Source organism: Oenanthe melanoleuca, chromosome 3, assembly GCF_029582105.1.
Source record: "Oenanthe melanoleuca isolate GR-GAL-2019-014 chromosome 3, OMel1.0, whole genome shotgun sequence".
NCBI lineage: Eukaryota > Metazoa > Chordata > Aves > Passeriformes > Muscicapidae > Oenanthe > Oenanthe melanoleuca.
This window is the reverse complement of record NC_079336.1, coordinates 13,772,658-13,795,248: the sequence shown is the minus strand read 5'-3', so window position 1 is coordinate 13,795,248 and position 22,591 is coordinate 13,772,658. Positions and strand designations below refer to the sequence as shown.

Below are 22,591 nucleotides of genomic sequence, written 5' to 3'. Positions count from 1 at the left end.
TACGGATTAGGTGCTCTTTTTGCATTTGCTAAAATAAAGTTCATTAAGATCTTTCCACCTGAGAGAACAATTTTAAGGGGGTATCAGTAGGTTTTCTCCCTCATCCCCTTTTCCTCATGTGAACATCAAAGTCCATCTCCTGCACCACTGTTGAGAGAAGGCACATTTCCTGTTTTTGCAATCGGCCTTCACCCATGCAGCACCAAGGCTGTGGGACAGGATGTGCCCCATATGTGGTCTCAGGTGGAGGTCAGCTCTTCTCACCCCTCTTGGGATGCTTCCTGCTTCAAAACCATCACATCTTCCTGTGAATATACCCAGTTAGGGAAGAAAATGCACCCATTTGGCCACTACTGGCATCAAATAGATATAAATATAAAATTCAGCATGATTTGATTTTCCATTTGTTTCTTACCCAGCCTGCTAACTGAGGCTCAGCTCCAGCTCTCACACACAGAAAAACACATTTGGTGTGGGTATTGCTGGGGATGGAGCCCTGTGGTGGAGGTTAATGAGAAAAGTGATGTCTGGAGTGCAGATTGCATGATTTGCTTCCAAGATGATTTGCATTGAGGTGTCAAATGCTACACAGAAATGCCAGAAGAGAAAAAGAATTTTTATAGGGCTATTCTTGGTGCCCCTAAAATTACCATTGTCTCTTCTTTCTCCTCTGATATGAAGCACTCCCTTTCTTGGAGACAGTCATATTGTTCTTCTGCATAATTCATAGTGAATGCACTTAAGAGCAAATCAAACTCTTGAGTGTTCAGAATTAATGGAAGTTGCAGCTACTAAATGTGTGGGCTGGTACTGGAGGTGTCCTGCTGTGCTGCTGCTCCAGCCTTCTCTTGCCTTGGTCTTGACTGCTGGGAGAGTCCAGTCAGTGCTGTCTCTGACAGCTCAGTGAAGGGGTGGTGCCCATTTTTATAGGGATTTTAGAGGAACTAGTCACAAAATCATATGGTTTGCTGTTTTCTGGGGATAACTCTCCCATTTTTAATGGTGGAAGCTGAAGTGAGAGGTGAGAGAAGGTGTTACTGTACCCCTGAGCCTCGTGCATGGCCAGAGAGAAGGTCTGTCACATAACTGCTGGTCAAAAGGGCCCATTGTGTTGAGGATCCAGCTAACAGCAGCACCAGTGCTCTGCTCATCCCCGTGATCATTTGGAGCTCACACCACCAAGGCACTGCCCTGCCTGTGGGGAGCCACCAGCCTGGCTGTGCCTTGGCATGGGCAGTCCTTGGCACACAGGGAGGGCAGCAGGACAGGGCAGGGCAGCTGGGTGTCCACATCCCATCCCAGCATCCACGTTGCTGCAATCCAACACAAGGTGCTGCCATTGTGTTCTCAAGGGCTGCCCTGATAATAACCTGAACACAAACCTGGCATCATGTTCCTGGTGTGATGCTTTGTCCAGGGTGTGTCCTGGGTCCATGGCTTTCCTGCACAGGATAGTAGTCACTGTAATTTTGGCTCCTTGATTCTAAAAATGAATTTTGAAAAACCCCTGTACACAACTTGAGTAATATCCTTAGCTGTTGTAGAGCTTGGGCTGATTCCTGCCAGCAGATTTGGTCTTCTGCTCCTTGAATTGGTTCCTTCCTTATGGGTGGGATGCTGTTCTCATGTAGTTATTTCACTCTCAGTTTTTAATCTCTGTAAGGAAAAAAATCCAAGGAAGTTAAAATCTAGGTTTGCTATTAGATTTGAAACTTCAGTGTTTTTTTTTGTTTTTGTTTTTTTTTTTTTTTCATTCAACAGACAGGAAAATAAAGGTGTGAAACAGTTTGATTACTGTTATTAGTGGTTACCACTGAAGGGGAAATAGAACACTGTTTTAAGAAAAATTTTGGTTTAGTGGAGTGTATTTTTGCAAGGAATTTAACTTATGGCTTTTGTGCTATTTTGAAATGAGAATCAATTTTTAAAAACAGGTACTTTAGAAATCTAGATTAATAAAATAAATGGGTACATATATATTAGATTTAATATTTTTTAACAAAACCAACCCATGTATTAGTTGTAGAAATTGTTAGCAATAGCTGTGTGTTTGGAGGTTGAACCTGTTGGTAATAAAGAACTTTTCTCTTTTGGCTGATTTTTTTTTCCTCCAGTATATCTTAATACTTTTAGTTAACTATTAATTTTTGTTAGAGATAGATGGTTGGCAAATCTCCAAAGCCACATTTTGGAGCATTTTTTTTGATGTTTTAAGTTTTAGTATTCATGTATTTCAGATTCTATACTTCATTAGTATATAACTCTGAAGTTCATATAAAATGTTGGCAAGTTCTCCTCACAGTTTAGTAGACAAAACAATCCTTTTCCAGCCAAGAACCAAGGACACCATTGCAGCTTCAGGTCCCAACAGTGTAAACAGTGAATTGAGGAGAGGATGGCACTTCATAACCTGAAGCTGTAATTGGACAATTAACCCCAATATGTAAATGCACCAAAACTTATAAAAGTGTGAAAACTCATGATCAGTTGTCCATCTTGGGTGCAGCCTTGGCCAGGCTCTTGTGCTGCCCAAGGTGTATTCTTTGAAAACCTTTTAATAAATACCTACTTTATTCCTTTAACTCTGTCTAGCCTCTGTCCTAGGTAGCTTCTCAAGGAATCATTTTCACTGCTAAAGAATGCTTTTTTAGTTAAATAAAAAGGTTTCTTTCCACTCTTTGAAAGCAAACCCAGCTCTCTTCCCTGCTATTTCAAAGTAGCTACCCTGAAACCCCTTTGATTCCTCCAAACCCCACCTCTCAGCACAGTACCTGCAGCTGGGGAAGGGAAGGATGTCAGAGCTTTTCCTTGTTTTTTTTTTATTTAGGCATCATTAGCCTAAATGAGACCATGCCTGAGGGCTGTGTATCATCTGTCATTGTCTGGTTAGCTGGTGTCATTGTCCCCAAACTCTCCATCTTCTCCACAGGAGTGGCTCTGATGCTGCAGAATTTGCTCAGGTGCCATTGGCTGGCTCTTGTTACTGCCAGAGTTTGACTAATTCTTCTGAAATTTAATCTGGGTTCCTTTCTCCCAAGGCTGTGATTATTCTGTAGAGAATTTTTCTGTGATTTACCTTCATCAATTAAATAAATGCATCATAGGAAACTTGTAAAATCTAATGACAAAACAGCCCAACTGTGCTACTTCTGTGGTTTTAATTGTATTAACAACACAGTGCCTTGTGCTAATTTTTATCACTTTTCTTTCTCCATTCTAAAAATGTCCTCTCTGATTTCCCAGTTCCCATCAGGAGCCTTCCCCTGTCCTGCACTCATTGAGTTTTATTAAAAATTACGTATTACAGTACTATTTCAGTGAACATGACGTGGGTTTTTCCTCATGGAACCCAGCCTTCTCAGAAAAAGACCTTGTGCTCTAAGACATTGTGCAGGCATATTTTCCTTGATCTGCAATATTGTGTAAACAAACTGTAACTTTTTTAAGCCTTGCCAACTTTGCACAGTGTCTGAAAAAATAGGACTGGCTGCTTCTCCCTTGGTTTTGTTTAAAAAAAAGGACAAAGGGAGGAGATGAGGAAAATCCACTCATGATTTTCTTTTCCTGTCTGCAATCACAAGCTGCATTGCTGCCCAAACTGCTCCCACCCAAATTAACCCAATTTCCTAATTTACTTGAAATATTTCTGTGCTTTTCTTACTGCATTGGGAATATTTGCCCTTTACAGTAATAAGCTCTCCTCCCTGAGCTGGAGAACATCATGGAGAGCTCCCCAGAGAATTGCCATGTTTCTGGTCCCAACATGGGTCTCAATTATTACTGATTAGCAACAGTTCATGAATGTCTGGGGGTAGTTTGTGTTTCTTTTGCTCCTTTTCAGTAGTTTGTAACCATAAAAGCTCTCTTCTGCTGTGGGGGTCAGTGTTGGTGGGCACAGTGGGTGGCAATGGCTGCAGCAGGTGTCAGCATCCCCTGGCTCCTCACTGTGGCTCCAGTACTTGGGAAGATCTGCCACTGTGATCTGCAAACACCTCTTCACACACATTCGTGATCCCAGTGTAAAATGGTTCTCAGGGTAATGTACAGATGCTCGAGGTCAGTGACTAACTGCTTTTTCCCTGTAAATCAGGAATATAATCCTGAATAAAGTGACTTCAATAGCTGGGAGCAACCCAGACACCTGCAGCTGACTCCATTAAATGAATGTGCCGGCTTGGAAATATTTGTTTCACATAACCATATGCAGGGTTGGAGTATTTGTGATTTTATTCCTTCTTTGGCAAGGTGGGGGTAGGTGGTTATGTATCATGGATTTCATCCCAGGCATGGAATCAGTTTTCCAAGACCACACAGTTCCTGGGTATGTGTTCATGGATAAACTTACATGGTGAGGTGGCTCCAGCTCTATTTACCAATTCACTCCAGTATATTCATATATATAAGGATATTCAGTGAGCTATGTGAATTGTTACTGAGTTTTCTGAAACTGAAATGCAGGTGGTATGTGGAGTGGCCCTTCCCCTTCACCTGCTGTTTTTAATAAACTTCTGAAAAGGATTGAACTTGAAAGTAAGTTGCAAATTAGCAATGTTTCTTATATAAATAAAAGCAGAATTAATCATTGAAAGTGAAAAATTTAGAAAGAGAATTTATTTATTTAGAGAGGTCTTTTCTTCACTCGTCAGGTTTTGTTTTTCTTTGTTTCCCCGAAGGCAGCAGCAGAAGCAGCTTCAGCCCCTCCTGACACGAGCCTTTCGCATCTCAAACCCGGCAGGGTTTGGATTTTGTGCGGCGTTATTGATTGAGGTTTTTCTTTTATCTCGCTGCTTCCATTAGCTTTTCAAGAGGAACAGACACTCCTTTATGGAAAGGTGTTACTTTTGGCCCGGTGTCTGCAGCCTGGGGAATGAGGCAGGTGCTGCAGTGGCTGTGCGGGTGTCGCCTTTGCCGCAGGGCAGGAAAGAAGTTCACATGAGTTTACCAGGCAGGACCAGATATCTATAGCAACGTGTTTGTATATCCTGTGCCTTGTCTGTTGCAACGCTCGTTGCTTAGGATACTGACATTAAAACATGTAACAAAATCTGCTCTTCGCTCTGGAGTGCATTATCTGTCCCAGCCCATGTAACTGCGCATTTCCCCCAGCTCGGATCAGAGCCACTGACCAGCCCTCCGCAGAGCCTGCTTACAATCCTGTTTTGCAGCCTGTTGCTGCATGGTCGTTTTTTACCGGGGTGTCTGGGAACCCATCTCCCTCTTTCAGCCTGGCCCTCGGGAGCTGGAGGCTTCCTAAACACATCTGTGTGTTGGCCGAGTTGCTGCGAGCTGGTGCCACCCGTGCACAAAGTGTATGTTCAAGGGTGTGTTCCTAAACTGCAGCAGCACAGATCAGTGGCTGAGGCTTGCATTTGGGGAGTTTTTTGTAGGGTTTTGTTTGGTTGGTTTGGTTTGGTGTTTGTTTGTGGGGGTTTTGTTTGCTTTTTTGTTAGTTTGTTTTTTACTACAATGATCAAACTTTTAAAAATAGAGCCTCAGTGACAGATCTGATGCTTTAGCTATTTTAATGAAAAAAAAATCTTCCACCCCTGTTGACATGGTTTTTGCATTTCAGACCAGCCCAGAGCAGTGTTTGCTGCCTGGCTTATGCTGTTCATTTTCTTTGGGCTCCTGCAGTCCTGTGGCACTGTGCTACAGCTTCATGAAGCAGATTTGACACAGTTATTCTGCTTTACAAGTGAGCACTGCTAGAGAAATGATGCTGCACTTCTCCCCCGCAAAGCAGATAGCTCAGATAATACGAAGGGTATTTGTTCTGTTTCTCTGTGCACTGTCTTTCTCAGCTGGAGAGCACCTCTGTCCTACAGACAGGCATTTCATCAGTTTTCCTCTTTTTATTAGCACTAAATTAGTATCCAAGGGGGTTTGCACAGGGAAATACATCTCCAAGGAGTTATTCCTCCTTGTGCAGCCGTAACTGATTCACTGAGAGGATCCCATCACGGGCTCCTTCCAAGGCAGTTTTGCTTTCACAAGCTTTGCAGTAAAAGGCTGGTTTGGTCTCTGTCTCTCTGGGTTACATGGTCAGAGCCTGCTTCTACCGGCTGGAACTGGTGGGTGAGGGAGAGTTCTTGTAAAGTGGGATGCACTGAGCTTTGTTACAAGTATCTCAAGTAATTCAGTGCGTGGATGCTGACAGCCAGTCCATCTGTTGGTAAAAACACAGAACTGCTACTTTAGCTGTTTCAGACTTTCCTACAGTTACTCATCCCAGTGCTGCATAACCCAATGTTGTGGTTTAACCCCAGCCCCAGTGGGACGAGGAGGAGAATTGAGGGGAAAAAAGGTAAATCTGTGGGTTGAGATAAGAACTGTTTAATAACTGAAATAAAAGAAAATACTATTATAGTAATGATGACAACAATTGTAATGGAAAGGAAGATAATAAAAATAGAGAAAGAGGTCACATCCAAGAGAAACAAGGGATGCACAGTACAATTGCTCATCACCTGCTGACCAGTGCATCCCTGGGCAGTGATCAGCCCCCCACCCCAACAATCCCCCCCAGTTTATATTCTGACCATCATAGTATGGAGTATCCCTTTGTTCTGTTCAGGTCACCTGTCCTGGCTGTGCTCCCTCCAAATTTCTTGTGCACCTCCTCACTGGCATAGAATGGGAAACTGAAAGGTCTTTGACTTTGCTGAGCACAGCTCAGCACCAACTAAAACTTTAGTGTGTTATCAGTATTATTCTCATTCTCAAATCCTAAACACAGCCCTGTGCCAGCTACTAGGAAGAAAACAAACTCTGTGCCAGCTGAAACCAGGATACCAGTCTGTGTCTTGGCCTCAGTAAAAGACCTTTTGGCTCATTGCTGGACTTTTGTATGAGATTATTGCCAATTTTTTGTAAGCCTAGAAGGACAGAGGTTACACTCAGGTGGGATTTCTCTGGCAGCTCAGTTTTGAGCCTGGCTAGAATTAATTAGAGTTAGAACAGGCAGCAGCACCACATAATTTTAACAAAAATTTTGGTGTGAAACTGAAACAAAAGTGCATCTGCATTTCCCCTGTTTAAGCCTTCCATGGCCCAGCTCTCTTTCATGAGCAGTGATTGACTTGCTAAGCCCTGAGCTCTGCATTTAGACTATCAAGCTGTTCCTTGTCTGATCACCTCAAGGGCATTCCTGCGATTGTTTTTCTTACTGCAATGATAGTGCCAGATGCTCTGAGGGCTTTTGCTCATCAAGGTGAGCAGGGACAGACCTCGCTGCAGTGTATGTGGTACTGCTTCCCTGGATTTCACCTGGTGTGATGGAAATGAGGGAAAGGCAGGCTGTGCTGGAGTTAGGTCTCTGCTAGCTGCCCAGGACGATGTTGGGTGCAAGGATCCCTCTCCTGCCTTGCTTTCTACACCCACTGCAACAAGGGATTTAGCTGGTAAAGGCTCGTTAAAAAAAAAGCAACAAAACACAGCCCTAATCACAGGACTGACCAGAGCATCCCAGCCCTGCTCCCTGTGATTTCCATTAGCAGCCATCCTCTGAGTGGTCTTGTGGCTAAATCAGCTGCTGAGCCTCTGGAAGGTGATTTGATGAAAGCGTTTTATAGCAATCGAATGAAATGTCAGTTGGATGCCAGCAGCAGGGGTTGCTGTCATGATTAATGAGATATTTAGGCATTTCATTTTGAAGGAGCTACCTGCAACACAATTTACATCAAAGCTGGTTTTTTTAGATGGGCTTTAATAAATTAATGTTAATGTTGGTTATTTAATTATTCACATCAAATTGGTTACAACTGCAGGATTGTATTTGGGCTGAACATATTATGAAGCCTTTCAGAAAGCTCATATGCAAAAAAAGGTTGTTCAGAACATTGCATGTCTTCTGATATAAAGCAATGTGAAAGAGAAGAAAGGGTTGAAAAGGCCTGTAATCTTTTAAATGCAAAGATTGCTTGAATATAAAGCTTTTGAAGCTGATATTTAATGTGCATCTCTTCAAATAACAGGATGTATCTAGCACTAGGAGAAGTAGTGAAATCCAGTAAGTGGAGTTATTACCTTACCTCTCTGTTGTCTAGGAGTCTCTATTTTTAAGGGAACTAGAATAATAAATGTATTATAGGAAGAGGGAGAAATTATATTAAACCTTTTGAAACCTCTTTTAACTTTGAAAGTTTTGCAGTCCTTAACCCTGCGAGTCAATGGAGCTGAGGCAATTTCTGCTTAAAGCTCAGCTCCTGTGTTAAGTGGGCTCTGCTGTTCCTCCTGCCCCTCTCCCAGGGAATTCTGAGGCAGTGTTTGGTGAGGCAGGGACTGCTCTTAGACCCAGACCCTAGTTCCTACAAAGCACCTGGGAATCACAAAGTGAAGGGGCCCCCTGAAGGCTGGAAACTGCAGGCACCTCCTCACCCAAGGACGGGAACTTACAGTTAAAATTTCTGCTCTTTGATAAAAAGGACCACATCTGAGCCATTATTTGCTCCAAGCTGCTCTTTTCTGCAATTTGACTTCAGCAGACTAGAGTATTGTGTTTTCTGCCATCGGCACTGCAAGGATGACTGTCTGGAGCAGGGGAGATTCAGAGAGGCAGTGGCAATAGCTGAGAGTTAGTGGTTTAGCTGAAGGGCAGCCTGATGCTCTCCTAGGGGTGATGCTGGCAGGGACCAGGAGCTGTGGCATCCCTGCGTGTTGGGAGCAAGCAGAGAAAAGTCTGCAATATAATGGACAAAAATAAAGCTTTGGAGCTGAAATATTGGCAGCTTTTCTGGAAAACAGAAGTGCTAATGATAACACAGTTGTCAGTTAAGCTCGATGCACGGAACCACCGAGCAGCTGGCTGGGTTTTGTCTCTGAGCACTAAGCCACAGAGCAGGATGTGGATTTTTTACATTGCTGAGGCAGTGCACAGACTAAGTGGAATACAAATAAAACAAGCTTACATTTTGCTGTAGAGCAGCTTATTTTTTGCTGACCTTTAGCATTTTAAATTTTTTTGGGTTGTTATGCATGCTTGGAATTTTTATTCTCTGGGAAGTGCTTAGCCCCTGTTTTTCCTGGTCTCTGCATGCTTTGCAGCACAGCTCTTGCAGTTTCCAGGTAGTCTGCAGTGTTGGCTTATTACTAACCTGTCTTCTGCACTGGCTCTGAGCAAACCCAACAGGCAGAAGTCTGTGCAGAGAAATTTCATTTGTGCCAACCAGTCACAGGGGTTTGGCTGTGACCTTGTGCACACTTGTGAATAAACTTCTTGAATTTGGGGAAGGACATGCAGCTTAACCTCTAGCTTGCTAGCAGTTTGATATTGCTAGGTAGCCATGAAAGACTGCAAGAGATAAAAGCCAGAAATTATCAAGATTTTGGTTTTTTTCCTGTTGTTGCATAAGTGCAGATTGATCATCTTTCATTTTGCAGAAGGAGCTCTTCTGTTGCTGGGCAGTCTCACCTTGTGTGGCACAACACGGGCATTGTCAAGAGAGAGGACAGACCCAGCCCTCTCCTGATATCCTGATGAAATCCTGAATTTAAATGAGCTTTGGCCTTGTGGGGGAATATTGAACCTACTGAATAAGCTTCCCTAAAAGTATAAAGCCCAGTAAACCTGAAAAGACTTGCTTTGCCAAACATTTTGCTTTGAAAAGCCTTATTCTCTGATTCTCTGGAAGGGCTGGAAAGGATGAAATCCCTTGTGCTGGTGCTGCTATCACAGTGATCCATCTGCTTGTGCTGCCTCCACAGCTGAGAAAAAAAGAGAGGAGTCTTTTGGGGTGCTGCTGTTGAGCATGGGCTGTGCTGAGCTTACCCTTGCTGCACCCTCCTGTGACCCTCAGGTGCTATGAGGAGCACCAACCAAGCCCCACCACACAGGGGCAAGCCCCCACTGCTGTGGGGCAAGGGGTACAGGGAGGGAGGAGAAGCTGTGCAAGCCAAAGTGTTTCAAAGAGCATCTGGACAATGCAAACGTGACTGGCACGGAGCCACCTGTCCTTCCTGCTTCTTGTTCAGCTGCATTTACTTTCACTTTTGAATAGATGAATTTTTCTTTTCATCACTGCTGCTGTCCCTGCCCGCTCCTGCTCAGTCATTGCAGCAGATCAGCCTGTGTAGGAATCCAGAGCTGGGCATCACAACCCATGTGATGGAGGAGTGGGGTTGCAGCAGAGAACTAAAATACTGAGCTTTATTATTTCCCATATAATAAGAATTAATAATAAGAACTAGTATTTCCCAAATACTTCCTCCCTACCCTTCCACAGCATATTAGTCACTGGGAGAGCCTAGAGGAGAGGAAAGGAAGCCAAATTTCCTGGTGATTTATAGCATCCTTTTTCTCCTCTTTCCCCCTTGCCTCAGGGGGAGCCTCTGTTGCAGGGTTCTACCTCTCCCAGCCCCTCTCTGCCCAATGTGGCTGGAGCTCAGGCAGATTTCCTCTTGCTTTGCAGCTGCTGAACCCAGACCCAGAAGAGGATGGGGAAGCAGAACAGCAAGCTGCGCCCCGAGGTGCTCCAGGACCTGCGTGAGAACACTGAGTTCACAGACCATGAGCTGCAGGAGTGGTACAAGGGCTTCCTAAAAGATTGCCCCACGGGCCATTTGACTGTAGAAGAGTTTAAAAAAATATATGCAAATTTTTTTCCGTACGGCGACGCGTCGAAGTTTGCGGAGCACGTCTTCCGCACCTTTGACACCAACGGCGACGGGACGATCGACTTTAGGGAATTCATCATCGCCCTGAGCGTCACCTCCCGGGGCAAGCTGGAGCAGAAGCTGAAGTGGGCGTTCAGTATGTACGACCTGGATGGCAACGGGTACATCAGCCGTGGGGAAATGCTCGAAATAGTGCAGGTGAGGCGTTCTCTCTGTTGGACATCTCGTTTGCTGTAACCTCTCCACCCCCAGGCAGCTGGAGCTGGGGATGAGGGATGTGCTGAGCTGGGTCACTCCTGCCCCAGGGAAGTTCCTGAGACCATGGGACACATAGTGGGACCTACAAGATACAGATGGGGAAAGGGCCTGAGATATGAACAAGGCACATGTGCAGCTGGCCTGCAGCCAAAATCCTGCAGCTGTCCCTGGGGGTTTCTTAGTGGGATCAAAAAACCCTAAATGCAAATTCTATTGACCTGATTAATCTCAGAATTAATGCTTTGAATCTTCAAACCTGAGTCAATGTGAAGTCTGGATGAAAGGCTTTACATGCCTTTGTCTCCCAAAGGCAGAGGACACACAGACCTCAGGCTGTAGTGGGGGCAAGCAGCAGTCCCCTGTGCCCCTACCCCACATGCTGGCAGGGTTTGGCCTCGGCAGGGGCTGCTTGTCACCCACTGTGCAGCTGAGATGTGTGTCCTGTGCAGTGCAAGGGAGTCATGCATCAGCCAGTGCCCTGACGCTTGGTCCTCATGGCTGAGGTGGGATAATTTAGGTGAAAGGCTAGGGCTGCAGACACCCTAGAGAGGTCTTATCATGATTCATGTTCTTGTAAGTCTGAAGATGCATTTCCTCATCCATCCACAAAGAAAAAAAAACCCTGTTGTTGAATATTCATATTCACCATAATCGATGTAGCACCCCACATGCACATATGTAACTGGGTGGAGGGTGAGAGCCAAAGAGGTGATGGCTTAGCCTGGCTGCTGAAGAGAGGGTTTCACACCTTTGCCTCTTGTATTTTAGCTCAGTCCTGCTCATACACTAATCTAGACTCACTTTCAGTTAAACTGACCACATTTCTTTTGAAGCACGAATGAATGCAGGAAAGAAAAATAAGAAAGCTGCAGTCAGAAATTCCCATTCATTTTTGTTTATAAAGTCCTGCAGCTGCCTGCCAGGGTCAGTTGACTTTTTTTGTTGCTACAGGCTTAAATTCTTTTTCTCTGTCTCGTGCTTTATCATTTGGGTTGTGTTTTTCTTATATCTCCTTTTTAAAATTTTTTTTTAATACTCAGGCAATTTACAAAATGGTTTCATCAGTAATGAAAATGCCAGAGGATGAATCCACTCCTGAGAAGAGAACAGACAAGATCTTCAGACAGATGGACACAAACAATGACGGTAGGATTGCCACTAGTACCCCTTCCTAAGCTCTAGAAATAGAGGTTTTCTAGTCCAGCCTTGGTAGATGGCAGAATTTGGGGAGAGGGAAGAGAGGGTAGGGATGTCCCCACTGGTGCCTCAGGTCTCTGCCTGGCCTTGTTGAGCATCTCTGGTCTGTGATAAGTAGGGTGAATAAGTGAGCAGTGAACAGAGGGTGAATTCTCCTGCTGGGGGGCTGGTAGGGAAACAGTCCTTCCCTGACAGAAGGTGAATCCCTTTCTGCAAAGGCTCCTCTGAAATCCCCATGTCCATTGTCTTTGGGTTATTTTCTCTGGACATAGCACAAACTTGGCACAAGGTTTTGCTCTCACTGCCCTTGATAGGGTTGCACTGCTGGGCTTGTCATCAGTAACCTGAGTCCTGAATGTGGTTGGGCACCTGAAAGCAAAAATTCCCCTGTGCCCATAACATTTATTTTCTGTGCATGTTTATGGCATGTCCACATCCATGGTCACACACCTCTGTTGCACTGTGAGCATCAGGGAGATGTATCAGCTTCCAAACCAGGTTGTGGAGCTCCTTGATAAATTGTCTGACAGTGTGCCCATCACAGCCCCTCCACCTGTGCTGGCTCATTTCCTTGGGCTTGAAAAATACAGGCAAAAAATGATCAATTTCTTCTTCTCATCAGCCTGATGACATTTACTCTATTCCCAGCTGAGGTGAAGCTTTTCCCTGGGAATTGCCCTGTCAGAGGCTGAGGTGGCAACTATCCATATCAGTCAGGAGCTGTGTTCTACTGATGTGCTCAGTGGGAGCAAAGATTTGATTCTAGCACTCAGATATGGAGACCTGAAAAAATGCCATCTTATGTACAGAAAGGGTTTTATTTAAAAGAATTTTATGGCTTCATTTTGGTGTCTGCTGCTGCAGTCCCCAGGGCAAATTCCTGGCCTTGCTGAAGTCCTCAGGTATTTTGCCTTTGACTTCATCTAAACTAGCACTTCATCCCCTGGCTTGACATGTGGAAGGCCCTAAAATAACATGATTAAAAATTTTTTGGTCTGTGGAAAGTAGCAGTGCATGCAGATGTGTAATGGAATAGTGGTCCCAAAATCTGCTATATATACATGCATCCTCCATCTGTTGCACTTTGTTGCTGAAATAAAATCATCCTATTCCCAGTAAAATATCAGCCCTGCAAGCCATGCAGTGCCAAGGAATAACATCTGCATGTGTGTGTCTGGTGACTGAAAATGTTTCTTCCCCATCTGACTGTCGGGCATTGCAAATAGATTTTGATTTGGATTTTGCTTTTAAGTAATACAAGGCAAAGGGCAAACTAATAAGTATCCTGGTAATTAGGAGACCTCTGCTTTTGTTAAAAACACTTGATTTGGGAACATTAGCTTAAAAGCCAGAAATTAGTGTGCCATAGGTTTTTGAGCTTCTGTAATTTCTACAAGAGGAAGGCTTGCTCATTCCTGGAATCATAGAACTATGTCCCTAAGTGCCACATCTACACATCTTTTAAATGCCCTGGGCAGTCTGTTCCAATGCTTGGCAACCATTTGGGGAAGAATTTTTTCCTAATATCCAATCTAAACCTTGCTTGGTGCAGCTTGAGGCCATATCCTCTTGCCATATTGCTTGTTACTTGTGAGAGGCATTCCTATTCAGCCTGTTTTGGGTGCTGGCCACCAGGGCCATTGCTCTTCCATCCTCATAACAGGCTGGTAGCATCCTGGGGCTGGTGCAAACTGGCACAATGAGCTGGTGCCTCTCTCTCTTTGGGTGCATGTGGCCGAAAGTGGCAGCAGGCACCTCCCAAGTGCAAGATGTTTGTGTGTGGGTCCTGTCTCAAGCATAGCAGTTTGGGGTAGGTAAGGACAACCCTGGGGTGTTGTGTGAGGGTAGGGTAGGTGAATACACAAGCTAAATGGGAGATCACTAGACATGATATCTGGGATGCAGCAAATGCTTGTCTCCTCCTTTTCACAGAGAAAACTGTTTCATTTTTCATTAATATTGCCATCTCCTATTTCTGCTGAGGTTCTGAGTGCTGGAGTAGGGGAGTGTTAGTGCTAGCTACCTGCTAGGGGGCTGGGTCACCCCATGATGAGGTCTGAGAGACCAGATGAAATATTTCCTCCTTGCTGTACCATGCTCTGCCATGCCATTCCATGGAGCTGCTGGAGTCAGGGGATGCTGGAGTGGTTGCTCCTTCAGAGATCAGTTTTTAGACCCTCAGATTGTTACAAGGTCCATCCAAGTCAGTGTCTCTGGCCTAAACTAAAGATGTATAAACCAGAAATGCTCAGGAGTAACACATAGCAATAGGTGTGCCCCAGGGCTGGCTTTGTTTGTAAAGCAAGGAAAAACAAACCCCATCCTGTTCCTGTACACCCAGCAGGGCACAGCAAACGATTTCCAGAGTCATGGAATCATGGAATAGTTTGGGTTGGAAGTGGTCTTTAAAGGCCATCTAGCCCAACACCCCTGCCATGAGCAGGGACATCTTGAACTAGATCAGGTTGCTCAAACCCTGATCCAGCCTTGTAGGTGCCAGAGAAGCCATGCCAGCTCAGCCCTACATGTCACAAGAAACAAGAGGACCAAATGGGGATATTTGGAATATTTAGGTTTAAACAAGCATCATTTCAAAGCACACACGTGTTCAGGTACCATACTTGTGTTCATGTGTCACGTTATTCATATAGTCTGGTTCTGAGCAAAAAGCTGCCATATGGTGTTAGAACAGTTGTTTTTACATTTGGGACTGTCTTTCTAAATAAAATACAGCAATTATTATGCTGGATTGTTTTGCAGAAGAAAAATGCATTTGGGCTTAAAGGCTTGAGCAGGATTTAGCTGCACTAAATTCCCCTCGATGCCTTTGCGATAGATTAAATAGATGTTATGTTGCCCCGGTGAGGAGGGATTCTTTGCTACAGCAATGGTGACAGGACCAACTGCCTTTTAAAACACGATTTCCATGCTGGCTTTCCTCCCTGTCAGGTAAACTGTCGCTGGAAGAGTTCATCAAAGGTGCCAAGAGCGACCCCTCCATCGTGCGGTTGTTACAGTGCGACCCCAGCAGCGCGAGTCAATTCTGATAATCGGACAGTGCGCTCAGAGTCCCGGCTCGTGTCCTTCCAGCTTTGCTCGCAAACGGATGCCTTCTCAACCATCCCTCACACCTGGCGGGCCAGAGCCGCTGCCAGACCGTGTGTGCGTGTGCGTGTCCGAGCGAACCGGCCCTCGCTCCCCACTAACACCAGTGCAGCTCCCGCGGCAGCTCCGTCCCGCTCCCCCGTAACTCGCCCCTCACTGCACATTTCCAACATGCATCGAAAGGTTTGTTTACATGCTGCGAGAGTCCCATGGCTGGTGAGATACCGCTTCACTTAGTCCGTGAGAAAGGTGATGTTTCCATAGTTCCCGAGAAGATGCTAGGTAGGACTTTTACCCAAAATAGCAGATGGTAGATAATTTATTTTGCTTCAGAAATTACTATGTTGAAAAAAAAAATTAAAAAAAAAAGTGGACTGAATGGAGTAGAAAGCTAAAAAAAAAACAAAAGAAAAATAAAAAAAGGAAAAAAAAAAAAAAAGCAGCTTTCCTGGGCATGGTTCCAATTTTCTTTTTGAGGAAAATTGCTTGCACTTATCTAATGGTCTTTACTTTCTTTTAATATATATATAAATTATATATATATGGTGAAGTAAAATTTTAAATATTTAGGTCATCTATTTAAGGCATAAAATAGAATTCAAGCTTTGTTTCTTCTAGTTGTCTGTGATTTATTCAAATCTTGGAGATTGTTTTTTTGTGATATTTATGCATTAGCAAATTGCTGTTCCAAAAGAAATGCATGACTAGCAGTTTGTGGATATTTCACTCTGTTTAATTCCTGAATGCAAATATTTGTTCATTTTTACTGTCAGTCATTCCAGCATTACTGTATTAACAAAAGACCTGAAAGGAGTTCATCCTCATTTTGTATTTCTCAGTGGAGTCCTACTTTCTGGTGGTTGCTGCGTTAAATGGCTTTTGAGTGCCCCGAGGTGACGTGACTGGCACTGCTGTTCTCGACTTGGCTACACCTCCTCCCTTTTGCTGTCAATATGTTAATAGTCTTGTGCATTCCAGTGTTATTTAATATCTGCCTAATGCCAAGAAATGTTAATTGAAATAAAAGACTACTTTTCTTGTCTCTGCCTGTCTTGGTCTAAGCCATGCACCAAGTTCCTAGCATCAGATATTTGGAGAAGGGCAAGGATGGCTTCCTGCACAACATCTCCCAGTCTTGTCCGAGACATGTACACAGGGATTTTGGGAGGTGCCTGTTGTGGCTGGGTTAACGCAGTGGTATTGGTGCCTGTGGGATCCAGCTCCATTCCAGCTGAATCCAGGGTAAAGACTGCAGGAAGGTGACAACTCAATTTCTGCTGGATGCAGGGCACCCAAGGCAATGAAGGAAAAGCTGCTGGGCTACCGTGGCCACAGCTTTACAAAATAAAACTCCTGTCAGGTACCAGGTACTTGCTGTTGGACCAACATTTGACAATGATAGCTTGGGAAGCAGTTTTCTCCACATTCATCAGGTCTGCAAGTAGCTGCATAAGCCTGCCTTTTCTGCAAAATAAAAGTATCAAAAATTATTTGGCCTGAAGTTAATGCTGAACATGTAATGAAGGGATTTTTGCTGTGTATAATGTTTTAGTAGTGGTTACATGATAATACATTAATATTAAAAGAAAGAGAGAGAAGTGTTTGCCATATCCAAGCGGAAATACACTTAGTCAGACTTGGTCTACAATACAAACTTGTGTCAGTGCTGCCAAGCAAAAGCGTGTGTTCATTTCTCCCCCTGGAAATTCAAGTTTGAGCAATTAAACTAGCAATCCTTTCAACCACAACACCCTGCTGATGAGGCAACTCTGAAAGGGATGTTAATCAGAAGCCTGCCTGCTTTCCCAGGATGAGCCCAGCAAAAAAGCCCAACCATTAAAAAAAAAGTTAATTCCACATTTGCTGATAGCCTGTCTCCAGCTTGCTTGTGTTCATGCTGTCAGTCTGTCTGCCAGGAGATGCTGGGCTGTTAGATGTGCTGCAGATGTTCTTACACTAATGACTCTTCTTGCATGGGCTGGGTCCACAAACAGTTTAAATCTGAATAGGCCACCGTGGGCTTTATAATTTCTGTATTATTCTGAGAGTGTGAAAAAATGTCTTTGACTTTGTCCTAGGATGGTACCTCTGAGGTGGACCACAACATTTGAATCTTGTTTTGTGCATTCTTAAAATGAGTCAGGCATATCTTCAGTCATGCACTGCATGGTATCTTGGGTATTAAAGATGTAAAAATTGTTTTGCTGCAGCATTCATAAATGCAGCAGTTCTTCTTCCATTTGCTCCTCTAAGTGGAAATATTACTGCCTTTTCCTGGCATCTCACTTCTTCTGGTTTGCTTTGCTCTCTGTAGTGAATAGCAAGTTTAAGTAGCTGTTTAACAAAGCCCAGACTCTTCTCATTTGGGGTAAAAGAATCTCCTTACAGAAGCTTATTTTGATAAATAAGCTTAACTTGTTTTTGCAGAAAGAAAGTGAAAGAATATAAATTTTAGAGGTTAGAAAGTTCCCATTTCATTGATGTTACAACTTTTTCTCTGAATGAGCCAAGGTATCCATGATGGAATTTGCTTCCTACCACAGTCTGACAAGCTCCTACACAGCCCTGTACAGACACTGGGATTGTGTCCTGTTTCATCAAACCCAATTTCTACTGTCTTACCTCTTCTTACTGTCTTGCCTCTTCAAACTTTCCAATCCCAAATTTGGGGTTTTTCAGTTATCCCTCACTGTTTTCATAGCTTTTAAGAAGTTTCTTCTTTTCAGGGCAAGATGATTTCATTTCAGACTGGGACTGACACAGATTGTGTGAGTAAGATGCTCCCAGCTTGCCTTTCAGGAAGAAGTGAAGGAAGATGCCCAGGAAAGGTGGTTGTGCATGGCATCTCAGGGAAAATGAGAGATGCTCTGAAGCCCAACCAAGCTGAGCTTTTCAAAGGTGGCTTCTGATATGGGGAACCCTTTAATTAAAAGGCCAGCTAAGTACTGGAAAGGGTTTTATCTGCTGTTGCCAAGCAGCTCTCTTAAAATCAGACCTGCTTCAGAGGCTGAGGTTGTGCATCCACAGTCACTGGGTAACTTTGATCACCTGAGCTGCTTGAGCAGCTCCTTGGAGGATATCTCTGCTTTCCTGACTGGTAACAGGACTCAGAGGGGAGAACATTTCCAGGCTCCTTCTCCAGGATGTCATTTGCATGTTGATACAGGCAGAGTTCAAAACCGATGGAGAAATCAAGAAAAGATAAGAGAGCTTTACTACTTGTTGGGCTGCCAGGAATGTCTCTCATAGAGGGACTGTTGTGTAGAGGGGTAAATCATTTGGGAAATGAAGTCCAGGTGATTAACTGAAAACCCAACTTGTTAAGTGGTTTAAGTATTTTTCTGGATTGCGTTTTTAGTCAAAAATGGAGTCAAACGCAGCAAAAGTACTTCAGCATGAAAAAATCTCACCACTGTGTCCAATTTTACCTTGCTTTAATAACCTATGTGATTATTTTCTCACCATGGAGGTATCTAACACTCTGAGAGCTCTGGCTAATTACTACATATATTCAGGCTTTTCTGTATGAATTGCAGTATGAATTCAGAATTGTGCCATTGCCTTTCAGATAAAGTCTGTCTGGTTGCAGCCTAACTCCAGTGTGGTTCACGAAGTTGCTTGGGTTCAGCCTTGGTGTCTCCGTTGCCAAGTTTGAATTGGCCTTTTGTTTTTAAATCAGGTCCTTTGCAATGTATTTTTAGCATTAGCCTCTGAGTAATAAACTCCTGTGAAGAACAACGAGAACATTTCTGCAAGCACGGGGCAGATGGTCTCCATGGATAGTCCTGATCCATTATGCAGGGCTCTTCTATTTAAAGGTTAGGAACAGCCATTGACTTTAATGGTCCAGTGGGCAGACTGGCATTTTGAGCTCCCTGTGCTGCACCATGGCAGGATGCAGTGCTGATGAACCTGGTAATTGCTGTTATCTCTTAGGGGAGGAGGCATGCTTTATTGAAAAGAAGGGAAAGGGTGGGAGAGGAGAGCAGAGCATCTCTCTGTGTAGGAGCTTTGGAGATGTGCCTGCATCTCTGGGAGCAGCGTGCCTGCAAGCAGACCCTACCTTTGCTCACGTGTGTCCAGTGTGAGGGTTTGGATGCAGACACACTTCTGAACACTCTCATGTTCATGTTCTCATGTGGCTAAAGGGCAACCAGTGCACCACCAGAGGGTCAGGTTAATGCCAGGCTTTCAGCCGTGTCACACGAGTCAAATCACTGCCAGAAGGAGGCAAGGAACTGTCCTGGCAGCTGCCTGGTGTCTTTGGAGACAGACAGGCAAGGTCACCACCACCAGTGGGTGAGTTATTTTAAGGGCTAGTTTGCTCTTCCTGATGGAGGAACAATTTATCACAAACACAATCTGTATTGATTGGGCTGCCACTAGAGGGAATTTTCTCTCACATGAAAGTGAGAAGCAGGATGCCCTCCTTGCTCCTCTCCACGCACATTCCCACACTTTGGTGTTTGGTGTTGCTGGGGCCTGTGAGCCATGCTCAGCTCCCTCAAATCCTTCCTGCCTGTGGACTGGAGCTTTGAACACATCTTTAGTGTCTTCTCTACCCTGTACCTGGCACTGGGAGCTGCATCACTAAACCTCTGGGCACTGCCAGCTCACAGCTGTGCTCCCAGGACACACACCCCAGCTTTTTTTTTTTTTAGCTTTCCAAAACAATGCAACTCTTTTGCCCAGGACTTTGGCAGCCTCCTTTGCCTTAACTTTTTTTTTTCCATTACATAGACTGTTCCATGCAGAGTATGGGAACTTAGTGCAGAAGGTGGGTCACACTCTAAAATCCAAGTTGGTCACAGATATATATTACAGCAAATATGACAAATTACATGCTGGGTGAAATTTGCCTCTGCAGTGTCACCCAGGTCACTGTGCAGGAAGTGAGGTGTAGGCAAGGGAGCCTGTTTTTCCCTTGGCACTTGGCTGTGCCTTCTCTTTCCCATCTGGGGATGGGGTTGCACTGCAGCAGAGAACAGGAGCAGGGACAAGTCCTGCCTAAGTGTCCCATTGTGTCAAAGTCACCCACAACAAAAACTCTCATTGTTTTTCCCAGGTCAGGACACAGACACCTTTTCAGTCACTATTTGCATTTTGGTTTTTAGTTTCTGAGTAAGTACTATCCTTAAAGCCTAATGTGAGTATATATACATCGAGACATGATTGAATTCAGATTTTCCTAAGCAACATTTGGAGAAAAGTAGCCTGAGAAGAGACCTTATTGCTTTCTACAACTATCTGAAAGGAGGTTGTAGCCAGGTGGGAATGACTAACAAGTAACAGGATGAGAGGAAATGGCCTGAAGTTGCACCAGGAGAGGCTTAGGAATATTAGGAAAAATTTCTTCACTGAAAAGGTAATCAAGCATTGGAACAGGCTGCCCAGGGAAGTGAATGAGTCATCATCCCTGGAGGTATTTAAAAAATGTGTAGATGTGGCCATGGTTTAGTGGTGTACTCTATGACCTTACAGGTCTTTTCCAACCTAAATGATTGCATAATTCTGTGACTGTGCTGTGGCTGTGCATGGTTCTGCTCCAGCTTTTCCTCACTCAGGAGAGCAGCCATGTTATTTCTTCTATGTATTAAAGCACCTCTAATCCTTCCTTGACTTGTTTGCTGGAGAAGAAGATGCAAACTGCTATGTTCCTCTGGTGTCTCCACTGTGGGTACATGCAAGAAGAAACATCTTGTTCCTCCCGTGTGGGGTTTGGGTTGTAACCAGTGCTGTTCTGAGCCTGCACCAGTGATTGTGAGCTCCAAAGGAGATATCTGGCAGGCAACCTGTCCTTTTCATCTCTGTAGGACCCTTGTTCTTGTTTCTAAGAACTGTTCTACTGCATCTCCCACCCCCCATTTTCTGCTCAAAGCCATGAGCCTCCATGCTGGAGATCCAGGGCTGGATCACCCAGGTCTTAAACAAAACATGAATAATGGGCAATGAGAGAAATCAGGCCTGTTTGAAGAAATGCTGAGATGCCCAGGCTCAGAGGAGAGTGCCAGCTGATTCACTAGGATTGGCCCATCCTCTCTTATGGAGAAACAGAACTGAGTTAGGGAGAAACAGAGCTGGTACAGATAATCCTCTGCTTGAAGCTGGAATTTGTCTTCCATTTGGGTTGTTTGGAAGCAAGATGTCTTTGTGAATGGTTTTTAAAGTGTGTTGGGAGCAGCCAGGGGAAGTGCTATGTGCTGAGCATCACAGCATGGAGCTGGGAGCATCATCCTCTTGGGGACAGCGAGCTCTCATTTGCTGCAGCTTGTAAGAGCAGCAGCTTCCCGTCTCTGGGATGCTGTGTGGGAGCTTCAGTCTCCCTGCTCCAGTGCAAGGGTTCAGTCACAAAGCAGGGGAGGGAGATGAGACCCCTCCTCCCAGCAGACCCAGCTGGTGTGAGCAAACACCCTGATCCTGGGGCTGCAGCAATGACTGAGCATGTGTTTTTCCTCTTTATTCTTTAATATTTTCCTGGACCCTTTTTAGGGCAAATTCCACTGCTGAGTGGATGCCACGGGCAGCAGGAGCAGTGCTGGCTCCTCAGGGAAAAGGTAAGTGCACTGACTGTGCCTTAATTAATGATCAGGAAAAAAGCACAAACATTACAGACACTTTCCTAGGAGAAAATAAAATAAACTCAGCTAATTTAGATGTTACTGTTGCACAGCCATGGCGACTCCTTTGCTGCTTTCCTCATGAATTATAAATACACATGAGACTCAGGAGAAGCAGGTTTGATGCCTGCTGAAGGACACAGGCAGTGCATTGCAGGTGTGGAGACACGGAGGAGCAGGGCTGCCTGCATGCTAGGGACAGTGCTGCTGCTTGAAATGGGTTTCACTGCCAGGTTTACCCACACTGCACCATCCTCCAGCTCACCAGCATCGTGTGCAGTGATGCCTGAGGGAGCTGAGGCTGCCAGACACCCTGACCACTCTGCAGAAACCTGATCTTTGGGGAAACTGGCTTTTGTAGCCTTGCTCTGCCCCACCTGGGTAGCCCTGGTGGCTAAAGATAATCCTGTGTAAAAGAACTTCACTTTTAAGCAGGAGTGGCTTAAGTCAGCTTTAAAAGCAGCTGTTGAACCCTTCTGAATTACTTGGCAGGGAATTCCACATCCACTTCTCACCGAGCTGCTGGTGCTTCAGGTGTGTCCCAGCCTGTGGGACCTGCTGGCAGCTGCATGTAGAGCAGGGCTCCTCGAGCAGCCCCCTGTGGGACTCCAGCTGTCCCATGAGGATCCCAGTGCCTTTTGGGACCAAGGCATCATGGGCCACATTGTGAAACCTTCAGGACTGCTGTCTTGATTAAACTCACCAACACCAAGTCTGCTCAGGCCTTTAATAACTGCCAGCACTGCTAAACTGTGTGAAAACAACAACAGCAACAAAGAAAAAGAAAAAAACCAGGCTTTTCT

The 22,591-nt window shown here is 44.7% G+C and overlaps 1 protein-coding gene across 2 annotated transcripts in view; it reads left to right on the top strand.

The window, feature by feature from the left end:
• The window catches only part of HPCAL1 (hippocalcin like 1), a 62,938-nt gene extending 46,725 nt beyond the window's left edge, over positions 1–16,213 (top strand). For both annotated transcript variants that reach the window (XM_056487046.1, XM_056487045.1), the window contains 3 exons: positions 10,407–10,809; positions 11,910–12,015; positions 15,016–16,213. In XM_056487046.1, the coding sequence (XP_056343021.1) occupies positions 10,432–10,809; positions 11,910–12,015; positions 15,016–15,113 (582 nt within the window). In that variant the 5' untranslated portion in view covers positions 10,407–10,431 and the 3' untranslated portion in view covers positions 15,114–16,213. The remainder of the gene's footprint in view (positions 1–10,406; positions 10,810–11,909; positions 12,016–15,015) is intronic.
• Positions 16,214–22,591: the final 6,378 nt, after the last annotated feature.